The sequence below is a fragment of the Ochotona princeps genome, chromosome 1 (assembly GCF_030435755.1).
Source record: "Ochotona princeps isolate mOchPri1 chromosome 1, mOchPri1.hap1, whole genome shotgun sequence".
NCBI lineage: Eukaryota > Metazoa > Chordata > Mammalia > Lagomorpha > Ochotonidae > Ochotona > Ochotona princeps.
The window spans coordinates 59,049,696-59,072,464 of NC_080832.1; the positions used below are offsets into that span (position 1 = coordinate 59,049,696).

A 22,769-nucleotide genomic window follows, 5' to 3' on the forward strand; every position below is an offset into this window, starting at 1 on the left:
AATTTGTAAAATCAGATAAGGGCTACTAGCATTGCAATAATCTTTTCTAACTATGAATCTGCAATTATTATAATGATTCATCATGCTTTGTGAACAAGAGACAAACTCTGCTCACCACATGTTTTATTTGGTCAAAACCATGGCTCAAGCATTTTACTAAATTTAAAACCTGGGAGTCCCTTAGGTTATGAAAAAAATAGCTTATGGCAATTTTTAAAACAGCAACGTTTATTTAATTCTATCATATTTCCTTACCTCCACTCTCTATAAAGGTGTTTGTTCTTAGGAATATTTGTAAATAATAATATATGTAAAAAGACTACTTTTGTAAAAGATCAACACTGATTCTGTGACCAGTTGCATCATATATAATATCTGGTATGCTTGTGGGCAAAGAACACAGCTCTATTTTCTCAAACTGTGTGGCTAGATTAGAAAACCTAGCATTAGGAAAGCAAAATGGAGCATTTGAACTTATTTTTAACCATCTAAATGAGCATTTAAAAGGACATCTTATACTTTTAAAGTTACATTAGTTATCGGTGAATTTTCATCTCACTCAATCCACTGAAATACACTGACAATTAGAAGAGAAAATACGTTTTTAAATTTTCTAAACAGTAAAACAATTAAATGTACTTTAATAACATGATGCTAGATTTTCTGCCTTTGTCCATACCTATAATGTCATTGTGAATGAGGGTAGCAGGATGTTGAACTTGTAACTGTTGCTGGAGAACTACACTACTGTAATAATATGGGGGGAAGAGTGGGAAGGGAAAGCTAAGGAGAGACGAGACGTGGGAGAGAGAAAGAGGTGAATCCCTATTCCTACGACACTATATCATGGAAAATAATAAAGATAATTTAAATGAAAGATCATTCAAAATGCATTTAGGGGAGTAAGTAGTTAGTAAATAGTAAACCTAGTAGGTGGTAAATATTAGTAATCATTAACTCCTATTTAATAGGGTTGATTTTGGGGTATTAAAGTAAGAAGTTGTGGGGTGCCATAGCACAATGCAATAAAAACAGATGTTAATTCACTCTATAATCCTCTACATAAAAAACTTGGAGATACAATGTTTTGAATGTTTTCCCTGTAAAGAAATGCTAAATGCTTAAGGATGAATACATGTACACTTCTCAGATATTACACAATGTAAACATGCAAAAATCATAGTATCCCATAATTATGTATACCCTACACGTATCTATTGACTTAAATAAATCAGTTACAATTGAAATATAAATTAGGTGTCCATCAAGTTAACCTATGCCTTATTTTTATATTTTTCCACATAAAATATAAAGCTTATCAAGTTAATTATAATGAAAATCATAGACTTTACAAGTTACATTTTTTGCAACAAAGAAACTTTCATAATCACTTGAAATCTGTACAGTACTGATCAATACTCATTAGCCATTGATCACATATAATTAATTCATGTATTAGGTTATTATCAAGCATTTGTTTTTTAATGTGGAAAAAATATGCCACTGGCCCTATTCACTAAATGTTTTTATTTTTATAAGATATTACAAATAATTTGTTATTTTCTCTAATGATCAAATTCTGTAAGTATATGCAAGAGGGGTTTTAGTATATGCTATTAAAATAATTTCAATTAATTATTAAATAAGAGCCTACATAATGCTTATATATGCATATAATGCATATATAATATGTGATATATGCATACAATATGTGATATAATGCATGTAATGCTTATATCACAATATGCATTCTCAAAATTTTTATTATTTCTAAATATATGAGTTATTTCAGCCAATGCTTCTTTATATTAGAATTCTTACATGATTAAGAATTATTTTTGCTTCATTGTTAATATTATTATTAGTGTAATTGTTAAGAACAGTGTTGTTTCTTAATACAGTTAAGAAACATTTTGATTTTTGTTCAAGGCAAATGTATTTAATTCATGTACATCAAATATCCTTTCAAGAACAAATAGACATAGATATACACGTTGGACACATATACATCATTACTATTTTTGCATAAAAGGCACTGAGCATATTTTACACAATTCTAAGACACATTTTGCCCTGCTTTTTTGATTCACTTGAATGGCTTTACTTATCCCCAGCCAATATAAAAGAAATGTGTTCATGGAAGAAGGCCAAGAAGTCCGTCTGTGTCTGCTCGTTTCTCTGAGCTATCAGTTCTTTAATTTCTCAAAATATTTTTTCGTCTTAAGCTCGACTATCTGTTTCACTAAACAAATATACTGTTCCAACTTCTAGCAGTACATATTTTTTGTCTAAATCCCAAATGATCTCATTTTTCTTAAATAGACTATCTTCCTACTTCAGCATCCAAAAATTTTCCACACATTCTGAAACACCTTGTTACTATGTACATGTAGTTAGAGCATTTGCAACAATCCTTCCTACACCGTTATTTAGGGATTTTTAGCACATTATCATAATAATCATGATTATCAATGTATGTTTCATAATTTGGGACACTTCAACAGGGATTCTAAAAAATATTTACCATCAAAGTCCCTTCTCACAAATTGATGACAAGAGCAATGATTTCTTACTACTGGTGCATTATACCCTGTGTGACACCTATAGCAATTTACTGAGAATTACATAATTAACTTTTCTTAATTTGAATATTTATGCATTAATAATTCCAAATGAGTTTAAGAGAGCATTCTAATTTCTATACAAGGTTACTTATGATTTGTGGAAAAATAGTGCTAAGCACTAATGTGTCTGGCTATGAACCTTTCGAAGACTTTTTGGTTTTTGAGAGACCAGTTAAACTCCTCATACTTTTGATTATGTGAATTACTGTCTATCTTTCAATCACTTGTTTCCTCTGATTTAAAATGCATAAAGCCAGGGAATTACATGCAATCCTTTTGGTTTTTGAAATTTGTTTCAGAAAACTTTCAATTGTTTTTTTTTCTTTCTTCTTCTTTTTTTTTTTTTTTTTTTTTTTTTGCTTTATTTGCCTTCGGTTATCTGTATCTGCTTCCTTTATTGAAAAAAAAGTCTCCATTTCAATTTTCCATCTCTTGTTTCTCTAATACAAAGTTTTATTTGACTGCATATACTTATTGCTTAAAGGTGATGTCAGTCATTGACAGAAAATTCAATAATTGAATCTACATTTTTATATGCACTTTCAATATTTCTCTAATCCTGTTGCTAATTTTTGTCTTTCTCATTTCCTTTTACAGTAACTTTAATTTTTTGTTCCTGAAATTGTCTCAAAAGATAACGCTGCGACATTTTTACACTGATCATATTCAATTGGGTGGAAGGCAGATGGCAATCAAACAGTAGACACTTGCTTCGAAAATATATTGGCACACTCAAATTAGTTTGGCTAGGGAACTCACATATCCTCCAAACTACACGAGGATCATAAAGAACAGATGTAATAATTACATATTTTGATATAAATAGAAGCTTACCTAAAAGAGACTAGGAACATTTCTTTTTTAAACTAACTTTATTTCAATGCAATCAATGAAGTTACCAGATGATTCTAAACTAGATCTGTCCCAAACAGCACTGTGGACATAACAATGAAGGACAGAGAAAAATGGGTGAAACCTTGCACTAGTGACTGAAAGCTAGGAAGAAGAGAAAGGAGAAATTCAGAAATCAGCATTCCATAGCAAACAAAAGGTGAAGAAGGGGAAAGAAGAAGAATATAAAATTCAAATGATAACGTGAACAATGAAAAGTGAACATTAACTTAGAGTACACATAATTGTGTAAAGAATAAATGAAGTATTAAGCATAAAAAGTGTGGTATACTTAATATATAGTTGATGGAACTCTAAATTTATACTACATTTATATCTTGAAAATTGAAACGCTTAAAAACAGACATCTGGTTCACTAGTTAAGTGCCTATTAAAAAGCGAATATCACACACCAGAATGCCTGGGTGCAGACGGCTGATTCCTGCTCCTGGTATCTGGTTAAAATAAAAACTGGAAGCTGTAGTAATATCTCAGGTTACCGGGTTTTTTTCCATCCAAGAGGAATGTTACTTTGTGCTTTTTTATTCTAGCTTTGTCACACCATAGACTTCAATAAAATTTTTAAAATACATCTTGACAACAAGATAATAGGTTCTCTACCATTGTTTACACCTACAATGTCATGACACATGTAAAGAACAGAAAGCTGGAGACGTAACTAAAGCTGAGGACTGTTATTGCAAGATACAGCAGGACAATGGAGAAGAAAGAACGGGGTGGAGTAAAAGGAGGGAAAGCAGGAAAGCTTTATATCTACAACACTGCGTAATTGAAAAATAAGAATTTCTATGTACACAGAAGCTATATATATATTAAAAGACACACAGAGAGAAACAGAGAGAGAAGAAGAGAGAAAGAACTTCAATTTATTGCCCACATGCCTGCAACAGCCACATCTGGCTGGGTAAAAGTCAGGAGCCTGGAATTCCATCACATGTTATTGGTAGGTGTCAAACTCGTTAGCATCATCTACTGTCATCAGGATGATTAGCTGAAATCTGCATCAGAAGCAGAGTCGCACAGTAACCAGAACTCATACCAGCACTTTAATATGGAATGCAGACATTCCAAGCAAACAAAATCCACTGCTCTACAGTATCTACTCAAGAAGTGTTCAGCTTTTAAAATAGCTTAAAAAAAGGAAAAAAAAACAATAAAAAATAATTTGTTCTTGTTTGCTGTGCTTCAGCATTATAGTGTGAACTGCTGATTAGACAAAGTCTCAAAGAGGAGATTTATCAGAGCCACAGACTACACAGGAAATCGCTCTTTCTTGTAGTCTGGCTTGTAGTCTACATGCATTATAGACAAGGATCTTAGTAACAGGACACCCTCTATAAATAATCTACTTTGTAGTTGTTGTGAGCTTTCCAAAATGTTGTTGGATGTTTATGCTTTTTAAAGGATTTAATTGTTTACAAGACAGAATGACAGAGATGTACAGAGAAAAGAGAGCCAAATGCCCACAGCAGCAGGGGTTAGACTAGGTCACAGTCAAACCAACTGTCCCACACGGGTGTTAGGGAACCAAGTACTTGGGAAATCATCTACTGACTTCCCAAGACAAATACCAAGAAGCTAACTGGGTAACAGAGTGACCAGCAGGACTGGAGCCAGCACCTAGTAGCTGCTGATGCAGGTTCTTCAGCAGCAGGTTAACCCGACAAATCCCAATGCTCACTCTTGATTTTATGCCTTTTAGGTAAATATTTCCCAGTAGACACATTTGTTTGTATATGTTGCTTTTCCACATGCATTTATCTTTTTCCAATGTAAAACTTTTCTATTTAAATGCGATGCACGTTAAGTTTCCGTTCCCCTAGTATTCTTAGTACAAGATTTCAAAACTTTTGGATTAAATGGTTTAGGGCTCAAGTTTATAATCCTATTCCAAACAAAAGACACATGTTCATATACAATATTGTGCTATTGCACTAAAAGTCAAATAAATTAAAGATTTACATGAAAGCTCTTTAAATTACCGAGGCTACAAATGAAAATAAAAACTGCACCTCTAGCAACAAATTGTTTTTGAAATATATTTCAATTCAGCAATTAAATCTATGAATATCTGTCAAAATTCAAATTAAAGAAATCAAACTATTTCTTTAGTTTTTACAATTTACAGCAAAAAAATAACTTTTAGAATATTCACCTGCAAATGACAATACTTTGGCATGTAATGTTTTCATCATTTTGCATTTAAAATTTGATAGGGTTCGGCCCGGTGGCCTAGAGGCTAAAGTCCTAGTCTTGAACAAGCCAGAATCCGATTTGGGCACCAGGTCTAATCCTGGTGGTCCCACTTCCCATCCAGCTCCCTGCTTGTGGCCTGGGAAAGCAATGGAGGACAGCCCAAAGCCTTGGACCCTGCACCTGTGTGGGAGACCCGGAAGAGCTCCTGGCTCCTGGCTTTGGATTGGTGCAGCATTGGCCATTGCAGTCATTTGGGGAGTGAATCATCGGATGGAATATGTTTCTCTTTTTCTCTCCTTCTCTCTATATCTGACTTTGCAATAAAAATAAATAAATTTTTACAAAAATTTTCATGAAAGTTGTTTTATTTCTAGGGTACAACCACTTAAAGGTTCTCTCAAATAAATATATATTAAAATTATGAATTAGATAAGGAAATATGGAAACATACTTTTACACTTTGCTTTATATGCAAATAGCCATTGATAAATTAATGAATGGGTGGTTAGATAAATCTGATCAATGAATAGAGAGATGATTAACAGTTTCAGCTGCAGGGTTCTCAGATGACAAAACCAAATGAAATAAAAATATAGGTTAGTAATATTTATGACATAATTTGAATGTACATGATTTCTATGTATGTATAAGTGATAAAAGGCTCAATATTTTGAATATCTTTATATTTTATGATTACAAACTAGATACATGATATGCCTTCTCCAATTTGCTTGTTCTAAATTTGAGAAATAGTAGCTATAATTTATGAAGCTTCATCCGGCAACATCTTATTTGAGCTAAGCAAAAACCTACAATGTAACACTTTCCATTGAGGGTATAAGAGGAGCCAGAAGGTTACAAATAAAATATTTTAGTAAGTGAATGTCTTATTTTACAGAATAAATAACTGCTTGATAATTGTACTAATATTAAGATGATCCATTCAAAATTAATTCCTGTCTAACTTGCATAAGATCAGAAAATTAGAAGCATGTGGATAAAAATTGATGGTTGTTACTAAACACACCATTTTAATATCATTACAGTAATAATTTATACATTTTAGATTCACATGTGTCCTAAATTTACTACTAATCTTTGAGGAATTTTTTTCATAATAATGGTAAAAATATTCTATTAGAATATTAATAATCACTATTGATGTTGATGATATGTAAATTATTTTTAAAATATAATCACCTACTTCAAGCCCTGTTTATTCAAGATTTGTTACAGCAAGACAAATAAACAAGACAAACTTTAACATAAGGAAAAGATTAAAATCTCAGAAGGATATGTAATGCAAAATCTGTGGCTCAAATTAAAATCTATATTAGTCATCTATGTTGATTTACAGATGCTATCATTTATAATACAAAATAAAATGTTAGTTGTTTTGTAACATTTCTTTTTTAACACAGAAATAATAATGCTAATGGACCTTTAATCATATGCTCATCTCCAAAATCACAGTGTGCAAGTATGAAACAAAAAATGTATTGTTGGCTAGTAGATTTTTCCTCACTAACAGCTAAATCACAGGGTGCTTTACCCAGTTTGATTCATGAATAAGTATGTTTTCTTAAAATTCTTTGTCACTGATAATTTAATATTGAAATTGACTTTCTAACCAGTTTCACAAATAAATAATAATAGATTCCTTATGCCTATATTTAACACTGATTTTATTTTCTATTTTATTGATTTGAAAGGCAGAAACAGAGGAATAGTGAATCTCCTGCCTGCTGACTTACTTCCTGGATGTCAAACAGTTGGACCAACGAAGCTTAGGATTGTAGATGGCTCTCCCATCTATCTAACCAAGCTGCTACTGGCTCTTCCAGGGAATATTAGCCAGAAGCTAGAATTGGGAGGGGCTAGCACTGAAACTAAGGCATTCATTAAAATGGCATACTAACGGGCTTCAGGCATTTCAAGACATATCTTAGCTGCAATACCATATATTCTAAAACACAATTAAAGTCTTACAATTACTACAACCAGATATATTAAAAGAGAATTGAAATCATCAAGGTCTCTAATCAAATCAAAATTTTACATAGTCAGCATGTTTACTTTTAGAGAGGAAAAATTAAAAGGCTTAGTTATAATAAAACATTACATTATTAAAATATACAGGAATTATTAAGTGTCACCTTTAAAAAGATGTGATTGTTACGATTCAATGTATATTAAAATGAAAATTAAGCATTCTATGATGTACACGGGCTAATCAAATCTTGTTACAGATGATTTAACCCACATGGGACACATATGATGAAAACAAATGATTTAAATGATCTTATACACCAAAACAATACTTCAAATCTTTGATTAAGTAGAATAAATGGCTTAATAAAATGAAAGTAGCGATAACTTCCACTGATTTAGGATGCACTACTAATAGTAAACCATGATCTTAACCACAAATGACTACTTGGAAACAATAAAATAATAAGCACATTCTAAGGACTTAGTAACGACACCTGATTAAATGCACATTAGAAGTAGGTAATTAATTTCATTACTAAGCTAATAACATATCCTAGTGACTTGTCCTAGATGGAAGAAATAGTTTTAAAATAATGTCATAGTGACATGCTGAAACTTACTTATATCACTAACTTAATAAAGTTGGGAATCTCTGTTTTAAATTTAAAGTATGTAATATCATAGTGTACCATTTTAAGATTTCTGGAGGAAATAATAATATTGTTATAAAATTCATATAATGTTACTGATGTTAAAGCAAATAAAGAAAATATAATTCTACACTGAAAACTAGATTGTACTTTTTAAATTATACATTAGCTTTTGGTAATCTCATTATAGGATATCTATAGCATTTTTTCTAAAATATATAATTGCCCAACTTAAGAGTGGCTTTAAATTGAGAATAGTAAGGAACATCAGAGTTCATAAGAAAACATGAATTTGGTTAGTGAAGTTATTTTTTGATAACAAAGATATTTGCTAGTGAGATACCAAACACTTCAAAATGGGCATTGTAAAATTAATATGAATGTAATTTACATTTAAAATAATTCTCATTTAGAGTTATGGATTATGACATGTATTTCTGGCAGTATACTTGCTAAGGATTTGTAAAAGCATTCATTTCAGAATTAAAAGGCTGAAACCAAACTGTTCTCAGATCAGTGAGATGATCATGTAGTTATACTGAAAAGTGTAAAAAACAATGCTTTGTGAGAGTAAAAATCAGACATTCAATAAACATAAGTTATTATCAACAAGATGCTGAAGTCAGCATTGGCAAGCAGCATTCTGTATTCTGGAATTTAATTTAAATAATAGGTGATGGTTTTAGCTAATACAGACATATGAGGAACATATTTAACTAATTTTTTTACCTAAAAATATATTGATATGAGAACTTTCACAAAGTCTATTGCCTTGTAAGCTTTGTTTTTTTCGACTAAAATATTGGAAATTGGAAATACTTGTTAAAATAGAGATACTCTGTTGCACTACAGATATCAATAAAGTAGTAAAATATGTCTGTACGCATTAAATATACATTTTGGTACCCAAAAAACAGAAATACACTTCGAAACCATTCATCTAATTTGCTTTCTAACAGAATACTGAAAATAAAAAATTTCAAAATAAATTGTAGACAAACAGTTCTAAAATGTTGCCATTTTTTAATTTAAAAAAAATTGAGGTCCTATTCAGAATTTGAAGTAGTAAAATGAACATTTTGAAATATATATTTTCCTCAGTGTAAATCTCATTTACATATATCTACCTACAAACAAAATTTTCACTATGTTTTTTTTTCTTTCTTATAAAATCATTATGGTGACACTCATTTTCAACACACATCTTCAATATAGTGAATTTACTAAATTATTCTTAAACATGTCTTCCCTCAACCCTCCCCACCCTCACCAAATTCAGTACCAAAAATAAGAAGGGAAGTAGGGAAAAACTTACCTAATTTTATTACGTTAAAATAATATTCAGGTGCATATTCTGAACCAACTTAGATGACAGTTGTAGCCCTATTCTGTTTATAATGTTTATCATGCCAGTAACATTAAAAACCTACTATTTCACCTTTGCTTCAAATATTAAATTCATCAATTGTATAGTAAATTATGTCAATTTATTCATCACCTATTATCAATTAAAGTATAGTCAGAAATTGGAGCTTAAGTGAAAATGAAATATTTTATATTAATTTAAACTTTAAAATGTCTCATAAATATTGTCAAGAAGCTATGCTGTATACAGGCCAGAAAAATGAAGATAACCTATAAAAATTACATGGTTATTATAACTAGTAATTTATTTCAATCCAATGCACATTAAGTAAAATAGCTGTTATCCTATATTTTAAAATACAAATGTATTTAGTGATTTTAATTTTTTGCCACAACTTAATTTCAGGTTTCCAGATAAAATTTCAAAAATAGGTAAGAAATAAATTTCTAACAAAGATAAATTTCTATTTTCAAAGTATCCCTGGTAATGTAAGGTTGACTAGAAATATTCAGAAGTAAAAGTATTTAAAAATCTATGTAAAATCCCTTATTATTTTTTTCTAATTCCCTTTACACACAAAATGTTATCAAACACTTCGTATTCAGACATATTCAAATTTCCATTACTAAGAATAATGTCATTTAAAAAAAACTACAAATATTTATAGATCTACCCAACAGGATTGATATGGAAATAGTTGAACTTCAATGAAATAATTATGTAATGGGATGTAAAAAATTAGAGTAATTGAGGTGTTGTGACATGCTGTAATGAATGGTTGCACTGACTGATGAAACTATATCTCCCACTCATTAATTATTTGGATAGAATGCATCATTTTACTTCATAGGAAGAAATGGAGTAATAAATTTCTAGCCAAATTAATGTCTATGTATTTCCATTTAGGATTAGTTTTTCTCATATTTACAAATTATGAAAAAAATACAAATATCATGTAAGTCCCCAGGAAAGCTCAGCATTGAGGTGCTTTTCTTTCCTACATTCAGCTACTGCTTGTCAGGGAAAGTCAGTGTATTTGGCTAACTCCTGTCATGGAGCCCAGCTGATTGGAAATATTTTTTAAGCTTTCTGATGTTTAGACTAAAGGAAAAAACACATTTCTTAGGTGTTTCTGATTTATATTATCAAGAATAACTTACTACTTTAAAATAATATATTGAAAATGTATAGCAAAGACATTTAAAAATAAATATATAGTTTTTAAAATAAAAATAACAATAAAGATATCCAATACTCTTCACTAAAATCTTGGAATAAAGAAAATAAATTTAACACGGTATAGACAAAAACAAGTTATATGCCTTCTTTTTCTAAATGAGTTTTCTATTTTGTTCTAAATTCATTTTCTTTTGTTTAGGGGATACTCTTCCTCCTTATAGTAAACCAGAATTTAGAACTCTTTAAAGTTATTAGCTTTCAAGAAAGAAAAACCACCTCTTATCTCATTCGTGAAGAGAGGCAGACAGGCTGATTTAATTGAACTCATTCATTAAAAGAATAAAAAAGGAAAAATTAATGGAATAAAACATATTATGCAACGTGCTTCTCAACAACTTGGTTACAATTGCATGCCATATAGACTAGGTTTCTTTTTCTCTCAAGCTTAGTTCTTAACATATGACCACAGTATAGTCCTAGGTAGGAAAACATCCATTTGAAAGAATTCTTTAATCAAACAATCAATGGCAAAAAGAAGGTTTTATCCAAGTAAAACGTGACACAAATGTTGATGTCACATTTATCATTTCTCAAGGTAACTACCATTTTATGAGTCCAGTACTCATTGAACAAAAATAATACCAAAAGGAAAAACAAAAGAAAAACTATTAAGGATATCTTTAGTTCCTCAGTATTTTTTCCTTGGCTGCCTGCACAGACTCCTCCCTTTCAAAGTATGTATTCGTACAATGAATTTGGCCTCTCCTGACTAGACATTGTATATTTAATAGATTCATAAACAGCACCATCCAAAAAAAACTGTGACATAACTAGTGCAATATGAGACAGAAAAGTTTTCTTAACTGTGACACAGAAATTTCCCCCGAAACTACAATTTTTCCAGTAGCTGTTAAAGACAAAGAAAAATTTGTATTTTTGCTTTGAGGATTAACACAAATATACCAAGATAAGAGAAGCAGCTTCTTAGAAAGAATTACAGTACTCTACAGTTATGCAACACGTATCTTCCTCATGGCTGCAAAACAAAGTCTGAGACCCCTAATCTGAAATCTTAAGAAACACCTCAAAGAACTTCTTATGATAAAATGTGAGGAAAAGGGAAAAGAAACAAGCTATTCAGTAAATCCTGTTAGCTTCCCAACCTAAACTGTCTAACGAAAAACTGCATAGGTGACAATGGCAAAGAAGCCACCACACCCCTATTCTTCATTCTTCTAGTCCTAAAAAATAAGCAAAAAATCTTACAACGAAGCTGTTTTCCATCAGTTGTGTGTGTCTCTGTGAGTGTTGTGAAATCCAGCTGCATATTCTACAAGAGATTCATCGAGAATAGAGGTGGCATTATTGGTAGCAGATGTTACAACTTGATAAAGCATTGAACTTAAGTTTTTTTGAATCTCAAATTTCTTAATGTCACCCCATATACTGTAGATTACTGTAACAGCTTCTGTGATTCATGGAGCTAGATGTGGAATAGCTAAATGGAAACAATTTATGACCACAGTTCTTAAAATTTCCTTCTCTTAGATGTTAATTGAGAGAACACAATTAGAGTAGCTAGAGAAACAGCGTTTCTGCTTCCAGGAGCCTTTGTATTACATCCTAGTGACTGATGCAAGTCAGTGGAGGTAAATAATGTATCTACAGAATTTGAAAAGCAAATTCTGGGCCATCAGGTTTGTGATCTTGAACTTACTTTTAAATCTTGCTTAACAATCAGGGAAAATAATTTGGATAGGGAAAATTCATTTGGATATAAATACAGAAACTTGTAAAGATACTCAATCATAGTTATTGAAAGAAAAAGTCAGCGAGCATTGGATTACAGAAAATTAGAGAAAGGGAAATTTTAATCTGCCTTGTCTTAACTCAATTTTTTGCAAATGTTTTACTCTTCATGCTTGATCTTAGTCATCAGCCCGAGAAGCGAGGTAAATGTTTTACTCTTACCTCTGGATAAGAAATATTCTTACTCTGGATAAGAAATACATATCTACTTCCAATGCATGAGGATTACAGGAATAACTAAAATTATAGAAGTATATTATTTTTAAGTTACCAAATACAAATTAAGAGGAAAAATGTTTAATGTAGAAGTAGACTTATTTCCTATGGCAATATTTCATGTCATAGTTTGCCAGTGCTTTAGTTTAATTAACACTGACAATTAAGTCCATGATAGACAAATATTAACAGTCACTTTCATAAAAGCAAAAGCAATATTGGCATAAGAGCACTAACTTAAAACCAAAATTTGAGCAAATTCCAGAAAAATTGCTAGCTGGAGAGAAATAGCGAGTTTCTCCGTCATTTACTTAAATTAAAAAACATTAAAAATATAGATATTTTTAAATCATGCTCTAAAAATTAAAAGTGAAATGGTTTTGGAGTAATCAGTTGGCAAGTCGGTGGTAAAGGCATATAATAGAACCGGCATTTGATTCTCATGTGGCAACAGTCTTTTTGACAGCAGTCTAACAGTGACCATCTCACCAAAACAGCAATCTGTCTTTGAGTACATTATAATTCATTGTTGCCCTTCATCATCCATTAAATGTCACCCATCATTGTGATAGGAATATAAAAGCTACTGCACACCATCAGGAGGCTATATCAAAACTATTAATGCAGGTTCTTTAAATGTGGTTTTTTAAAGTCAGCTTTCATATACATTAGGCTGAGACAGTCCTATCTCTGATCCTCAACAGAAATATGGACTGTTCTTAAAAGCAGAAGGACTTTTTCGTTTCCCATTTGGATTCCTCTGATTTCTTTTTCTTGTCTTATGGCCTCAGCGAGTACCTCTAGGACTATGTTGAATAGTAGTGGAGAAAGTGGACATCCCTGTCTTGTTCCAGATCTCAGTGGGAAGGGTTCCAGCTTTCCACCATTCGGTATGATGCTGGCGTTGGGTTTTTCATATATGGCTTTAATTATGTTGTGGATTTTTCCATCTATGCCTACCTTGGTTAGGGTTTTTAGTAGGAAGTGGTGTTGGATTTTGTCGAAAGCTTTTTCTGCATCTATTGATACTATCATGTGATTCTTGTTTTTCAGTTTTTGGATGTAGTGTATCACATTTATGGATTTGCGAATGTTGAACCATCCCTGCATTCCAGGGATGAATCCTACTTGATCTGGATGAACGATCTGTCTGATGTGTTTTTGAATTCTGTTGGCTAGGATTTTGTTGAGAAGTCAAACTCTCACTATATGCAGATGATATGATTCTTTATGTAGAAGAGCCAAGAGACTCAATACAGAGACTGCTAGAACTTGTACGAGAGTTTGGTAGAGTGGCAGGGTACAAAATTAATGAACAAAAATCAACAGCCATAGTGTATGCGAACAGCCCCAAGATGGAAAAAGACTTAACCAGCAAGATACCATTCAAAATAACAGAGAAAAGTATGAAATATCTGGGAATAAATCTAACCAAAAATGTAGGAGACTTATTCGAAGAAAACTACAAACTACTTAAAAAAGAAATTGAACAAGACCTCAAAAGATGGAGTAACATCCCATGCTCCTGGATAGGTAAAATCAATATCATTAAAATGTCTATACTGCCAAAAGCAATATATACATTCAACGCAATCCCAATCAAATTGCCCAAAACATTCTTCATGGAACTGGAAACAATGATCCAAAAGTTCATCTGGAAGCACAAAAAACCACGGATAGCTAGAACCATTCTGAAGAACAGGAAGTTAGCAGGGGGAATCACAGTTCCGGACCTCTGGACATACTATAGGGCAGTGGTTATCAAAACAGCTTGGTACTGGCACAAAGATAGAGAGGAAGATCAATGGAGCAGAATAGAAACACCAGAAGGAAACCCACACAGATACAGCCAAATAATCTTTGACAAAAAGACAAACGACAATCCAGGCAAATGGGAAGGTCTGTTCAATAAATGCTGTTGGGACAACTGGTTGATAGCCTGCAGAAACAAAAAAATAGATCCACATCTCTCACCATACAGTAAGATCAGATCTAAATGGATAACAGATCTAAACCTACATCCAGAAACCTTCAAACTTTTGGAAGAAAATGTTGGAAACACACTGCAACACTTAGGGGTAGGCCCTCACTTCCTAAAAAAGACTCCAAATGCAGTAGAAATCAAGAACAAAATAAACAATTGGGACCTCATCAAACTAAGAAGCTTCTGTACAGCTAGAGAAACAATCAACAAAGTAAAAAGGCAACCCACAGAATGGGAGAAGATCTTTGCACACGACATAGGTGATAGAGGGCTGATCTCCAGAATATACAAAGAGCTACAAAACAACCAAAATGTCAAAACAAACAAGCCACTCAAGAAATGGGCACGGGAAATGGGCAAACACTTCACAAAGGAACAAACCCAAATGGCAAATAAACATATGAAAAAATGCTCAAGTTCCCTGGCAATAAGGGAAATCCAAATTAAAACATCAATGAGGTGCCACCTAATGCCAGTAAGACTGGCCCACATGAATAAAAGCACCAACAACACTTGTTGGCGAGGTTGCGGGGAAAAGGGATCCCTACTCCACTGCTGGTGGGGCTGCAGGCTGGTACAGCCTCTATGGAAATCAGTATGGAGAATATTCAAACAACTCAAATTCAACATACCGCATGATCCAGCAATAGCACTCCTAGGAATATTTCCAGAACAATTGTTTTATGAGAAACCAACATGCACTCCTATGCTCATAGCAGCACAATCAGTAATTGCAAAAACATGGAAGCAACCAAAATGCCCATCAACAGAGGATGGGATAAGAAAGCTATGGTTCATCTTCTCCATGGAATACTACTCAGCTATTAAAAAAAACAAAATGCAGTTCTTTGTGGCCAAATGGGCCAAACTGGAAACCATAATGCTAAGGGAAATGAGCCAATCCCAAAAGGTTAAATACCACATGTTTGCCTTAATTTAAGATGATATGATGTTATGTATAACATGTTATGTTTTGAATGTTATATGTTGTGTATAAACTAAATTGAAGTATAGGTGAGGTGGTCACAGAAGGTGGCTGGGAACTCGCATTTACTTTTAACATATTGGTTACTCATTACTATGTCAATTAATTCCATAATGATGTAAATTTTTGCTGATGGTATGATGGAGCTTTCAATTGACTGGGATAATACTCTGCTAGCTCTGTCTTCAGACCAGAGAGGGTATACCTAAGAAGACGTTGAACTTGACTGGACAATAAGATGCTGGACTCTATGTTTGGTGTATGCTTGCAATGGGGGAATCTCAACTGAACTTGAGCTGTGGTTATGCAACAAGGTGGAGGAATCCACCATGGTGGGAGGGTTTGGGGAGGGGTGGGAGAACCCAAGTATCTATGTAACTGTGTCACATAATACAATGTAATTAATGAAGTTAAATAAAAAAAAAAAAAGCAGAAGGACTTTAAGCAGAGCAACAGCCTTATCATCTTGTGACCACAATCATGTTAGAGTCAGCACATCTGCCAGGCCAGACTTGATGGTCAGAGTCCTAACAAACCCTTCAACAGATTCTTGTAAGACAATTCCGTGCTGCCCAATGCAATACTACAACCAACAGTTTGTAAGTATTCTAAACACTCATCAATACAAATCAACGCAAAATCACACAAGAATCTTCCTGTACTTGTACTAGGTTAAAACTTAGAAAATGCTAATGCTATGCATTTAACACATGAGCGCTCTGATTTTTTGTACTAGCTAGGATAGCCAGGGTTAGTAAACATTGTTTAACTTCTATACTTTTTCTTCTATATTTGACCATATTCATTTGTTAAGCAACCTAACAAAAGTTTACACTATAAGTATTCTCACTGTAAAGAAGACATAATATTACATTTATTCTCAGAGTCAATTTATATTTAGTTAACAACGTAGGAGTAAAACATGCAAAATTCTTTAAGGCTTATTGAATCATTATTAACATCACATCAATCCTGTTGGAAGCAAAAATGTATATATCATTTATTCTGTCTTTCAGACTGTGTCCTCGATTCATTCTTCTACATCAATAACTTTGATCCACTTAGATAAGCATTTCAGAACAACTCTGGTTTTCAGAAATATCTACGTTCCAAATTTTAAAGTTCTCAAATATGTATGGAAATTTAAATAGACTCTTTTATAAGCAATGCCTGTGTCATTAGTCTCTGTCATTTAGTAACGAATATTTGAAGCAAGGTGAAAATTTTCTCTTAGTATCTGTAAATAAGGTGGATACCCTAACTAGGATTTTTATATGACTAACTTTCACCTCTGCAATAAAATTCCTAATTCAAGGAAAAGGAAAAGGAAAGGAATGAGAAGGGCAGATTGAGGGCAAATATGAGTAAGCCCATTGTGGACAAGATATCTTGCTACACTTCTGTGAACCAACAGCCATAGTATAATGACATTTTGTTTCTGGAATGCAGAATCCCTCGCTCATCTTAATTATCATTAAAGGAATTCTTGGTTATATCAGACAAGCATGCTGATTGTGTCATTATGCTATAAATAATTATGCAATTGCTTGCAAGAAACCATTTTTTATAACCATATCAAGATAAAATGTCACAACTTATATTTTTCTTATTATTAACTAAAAATATTAAGAATGTGTGTTAAGTATTCTTAAACATATAGCTCATAAAATAAGGGTGAGGGGAAATTTTTTAAATTACTCAGCAAAACAATGTACTTCCAAGCTATTTTTAAACAAATGAATTCTAACAATCATTATTAGTTTCTAACTTGTCATGAACTGAAACTATAAAGAGAATCTTTAAGTAAGCTTTAAATCTGTTATTGTAGGCTAAGCAACAAATCACCTAATGTCTTATATTTCCTTTATAGTTATATGTTCTCCATAGTAAAAAAAATGTAGTATTACATTTATCAATTTTTAGGAAAATGTATATAAAATACTTTGTGTCCATAAAAATCACATATATTTATCAAAAATTTCTACATAGTTATTGAAAGACAATGGATATTTACTGTGATTTTTTTCTAATTTCACTAATAAAAAATCCAATTGTATTTAATCTTGGGTTTAAGCATGAAGTGCAATTCTTAGTTCATTATACATAAATATGATAAAAACTTACTGGATTAACTAACATATCAGAAAAATGTTTTTTGATATTTTATGAAATGAAAATAGTGCTTGGTACAAACCCATATAAATATTTGTCTTAATGAATGCTTAATGAAGCAATTAAATTAATGTGGAAAAATAAAATAAATTGGAGATGCACTTTGGTAGTCATAAAACACATAGTTGAAATAGTAAAAGGGATAAAACGAAATTACAAACATGGCAAAGTAAATACAAATGAAGCTATTTTAATATTAGTTGTATTGTAAATCTGGAATGTATTATTTTCTTTCCTATGTAGATACTATGTAATCCAAAATCAGTATTATCCAACATCAACAATTGATACATGTTAATTATGCTACTGAAGTGATATTTTAGAGCTTTGCTCCTGCGATTCTCAATTAAAAAAAAATACATATGTAGGAACTTCTTAAAATAATTTTTCTTTCTCCTGTTGCTGTCATGGAGATAAGTAGTACATTTAAAGATAAAGAAAACGCCACTTTTTCATATCAGTAATGACAGCAATGAATTCATCAGTGATCTCTACATGACCAAAGACCAAATTTTTGGTATATAAGCAAAATCAAAATGCCACACTGATTTCATATTTCCATAAGCATCTTGTTTCTGTCTAAATTGGGAACAATTAATACCTACTACTGAAATTGATATTTTGTTTGTATTTGCCACTAATGAGCTTCTCTCACTCAAGCAAGAGTTCAATATCAGACGAGATTCAATTTTAATTATACAACTTCAGTTAATTTGGAAGTTTTAGTTTAGGATTTAAATTGGTTATTCAGAGTTTTATTTTACATGAATTCTTGTGTTTTCTGCTAAATTTGTAAATTATTTTAAATAAAATTATTTTAATATTTGGAATTGAACAAAGTATTTTACATTATGTAAACTTTAAAATATTTAATGATATTCATTAGTTAACATTGTTAATCTGACATCATTTAACATGAAATGTGTTAAACTACCAATAAACACACTATTAACTTTTCTTTAGCATTTTCAGTATTTAATATATATGTATATGATTATTTGCTTTCAGTGTTAAAAAAGTTTAGCTATAATTATTCCAAATCCATTTAAAATTTAATGACAAAATGTAGCAGTAACGCTGAAAAATAGAAAAGAGCTATAAAATAGGAAACAGGATGACCTGTCCTTCTCAAATAAAATGGCATGAATGTGTTTAGAATATAACTGTACAGGTTGATAAAATTATGCAGATATTAATTATAACTTTTTATCAAAGTTAGAATTGTAGTAATATTTTGAAAACTCAGATAACTGCATATGGATAACACATTCCGCTGCATACTAATGTACTTTTAAGCTAGGAAAGAAAACATCTACTTTCTCTTCATTATTTATCTTTTATTCTAATTTTACAAAATTTGAGATTGTAAGTGCATGAATATTTGGAATACCTAACATTAAGTTGAGGCACCCAAATATTAAGTTTCTGGGATTCCTAGAAAACTTATTTTTAGAATGACCTTTCTATTAAGTCCACACTATTGCCTCAGAATCATCTCACCAACTTTACAGATCATTTATACTCATCCTGAGAAAGAATTTCAATAATCAATGTCTTCATTTGATTAAGGAGAAAAATAGGTGTACACGAATACATTGAGGAAAACCTTTTCTACTCTTGGGAGAATTTATATTACTATTTGGCTTGTGTAATGACAGAAAGATTGGACACATTTATCAGAATAGATATAAAAAATGTGATCACATCAGTTTTAAATGAAATTATGATTAATTATTTGTAAATGCTCATACAATGGTGCTTCACACTAAAAAAATCAGTTCAGAAATGCTCAAAAAGGAGATATTTCACTTCTACAGAATATGGAAACAGTTGAAGATAAAAACTAACTTCACACTCAATTTCATTTTGAGTAGAATCTCAAGCTTCAAATGAAATTTTAATAGGCTTTATCAGCATCAAAATCTGTACTGCAACAGACTGCAGTTGCAATGCATGGTTTCAGGCTAATACCAATGATAATTGTATCATTAAAGACTATAATATTCAATTTAACATAATAGATACAAATAATACCTATGCATCACAATTATTTATAAATATGTCAAAATAAATAAATACACAGGTATAAAATATGCCAAACACTAAAATATTCCAATCATCAATTTCATTTCCTGAGCTGAATGAACTGAACTTTTCTGATTTGGTTCTACAAGGAAAAAAATAGGAATCTATTCAAATACATTCTGTGAAAGACAAATTCCTTAGCAATAAGTTTGTGATGAGTTTGTCATGTAATTCCAAAAATTGACAAATTGCATATTAATTTTCCTTGTAAATGCAAAACATGTAGGTATACATTGTTTTTGCTTATTTATGAAAATTAGTACATTGGATTCTAAATTATTGTATTCGAAGCTAATTTTTTATGGATAGTACACAGAAACAATGGGTATAGAGTTTTTAACGTTCACCATCATTATAGCAGCAGCAGGGTATGGATTCCTGAGGGGCAATCCTATTGTTCATAAATAAAAGAGCAGGCTAAATCATATTGAAATGCTACACCTATTGAAAGTTTAAGTAAGATATGTACAAATATGTTTACAAATTTCCATATCCAAGAATGAATATAAAAGAGCAAAACACATAAATGCCAATGTGATTATGTAAAACTATGCTTTTTTTCAGCTACGCATTAAATTCCTAGACCCATCAACATGTTAATGGCATTAATACACTATTTGGGAGTTGGGTATTTATTCTGTGAAAATATAAAGATTTTATGTTACAATCATGCTAACTTTTTATTTAGAAAACTTGTAGTAAATTATTTTTATTCCTTAAGAAATTCTCCTTTGAAATTTTACTATTTTAATTATTCTTATAACTAAATTATTAATTCAAATTAGCAAAATATGCTATTTTGCTTTGTGTTTAGCAGAAATCTTCAGCTGGGAATAACTGTTTTCAACGACACTATTAAATTCTGCGTAAGAACGGTAAGCCCCATTGTATGCATAGCTTAATGACACAACCAGCATTCACTCTGCCCAAAGTGGCAACACATTGCATCTTAAAAACTGGACGTGATTCCTAAACATTCATTATTCTAGAGCAAGTCATAGGAAGTAAAGAAAAGGAAAAGAAAAATCAATTGTGACTTTTGACAATTATTAGGTAGAAAAAGGAGTTAACAATTGCCAAAAAAATCACAAAAGTGAGCATGTTACCTGGCTATGACAAAGAGCACACAACTGACACCCAAGTAAGCCAGCAGAATATACATCCAGATATCAGGGGACAGAGGATTCAGGAAGGAGAAGACGCCTGGGTTTGTACCATTGGGCTTGCGGTACAAAATACTTATTCCAAGTGTCATAAAGGGCTTGGAAAAGTCGATGACCTTCTCCCGAACGTAGGTAATAGCCAGTGGTGCAACTGCAAGGTCAGCTTTCTATGGAAACAGAAAAAAGAAGAGAAGAAAAATTGATTCTACTTTACAAGGCAAGACTATGCAGCAATCAAAGCAAATAAAGTAAATAAAACAAAGACTTAATACTTGAGACTTGTCTCAGTAAGAATTACGTTAAAATTTATAGCTTTCTTCACTCCGGTTTGCTTACTAGTCAGCAAAGATCACACTGATACAAAAAGGAAAACATACAACAAATTAGATATCTGAAGCAATGTCTTCTCATTTAGTACATTTACATGCCACCGAGTATCCTCAAAATTGCTCTTATTTTAAATTCTACAAGGTCATTTAATATTTTAATTCTATATATTATTTTATTCATGAGGCAGGCAGATTGATAGAAGTTGAGACCTACAGACAGAGATATTCTGTCTTCTGATACACACCCCCATTACCCACAACAGGCAAGGTTGGGCTAGAGTCTAACAAAAACCCTCAACTTCATCATGGTTCCTCATGTACGTGACAAGGACTCATATACCTGAACCATCACCTGCTGCCTCCGAAGGTGCACAGTAGCAGGAAGCTACATGAGAGGCAGAGTAGGTCGGACATGAATTAGGAATTCCAAAATGGGATGCAGCCGTGCCAAGCACCCACTTTAACAGCCACTTAAAACCATTTAATATTAATAACATTTTTAATAAAAATGATCAAATCATAGAGATTACATCAAATTGGTAAGCTGGATATCCAATTTTTTTTTCATTGCTGAGTGAGGTTAACTAGTTTCAGTTTTTAAATAGTTAAAATATTTTTTTAAAAAGCATATCGTAATGTAATTCTGTTTACTACCCTTGAGTTTTGTTTCTATCTCTCTGACTTCTTTTATATTACTTAATGAAATCCTTGCAGCCTTGCCTAAATAGCATTAGGAAATGAGGTTTTCAATTTTCACATAGATGCTAATTTTCCACGGTAGCTTAAATATGTTAAATTACTAATGCTTTTCACTCACCGTGATGTAACCATCTGTCAGGGATAAACTTACACTGTAATATGTTGTGGAAAATAATTACAATATTTAAAAATAACAAAAACATCTATCATGAGAAATTATATAGCTTTTTTTTTTTTTAGTTTAGGTAAATATACACAGCTTCCAGAGAATATACAAAAAACACGTTCATTTCAAAGGCAACAGACTTATGAAAAAAGAAATTAGCTTTGCACTGTCCCCTTATATTAGGTATTGCTGAAGGACTTGTTTAGTAAATTTTCCTAAGCTACTAACTTTAATGGCAATAT

At 31.7% G+C, this 22,769-nt stretch overlaps 1 protein-coding gene across 6 annotated transcripts in view; it reads right to left on the minus strand.

The window, feature by feature from the left end:
* The window catches only part of GRIK2 (glutamate ionotropic receptor kainate type subunit 2), a 610,542-nt gene that overhangs the window by 128,383 nt on the left and 459,390 nt on the right, over positions 1-22,769 (minus strand). For all 6 annotated transcript variants that reach the window (XM_058660446.1, XM_058660434.1, XM_004580353.3 and 3 more), the window contains one exon: positions 21,277-21,500. In XM_058660446.1, the coding sequence (XP_058516429.1) occupies positions 21,277-21,500 (224 nt within the window). The remainder of the gene's footprint in view (positions 1-21,276; positions 21,501-22,769) is intronic.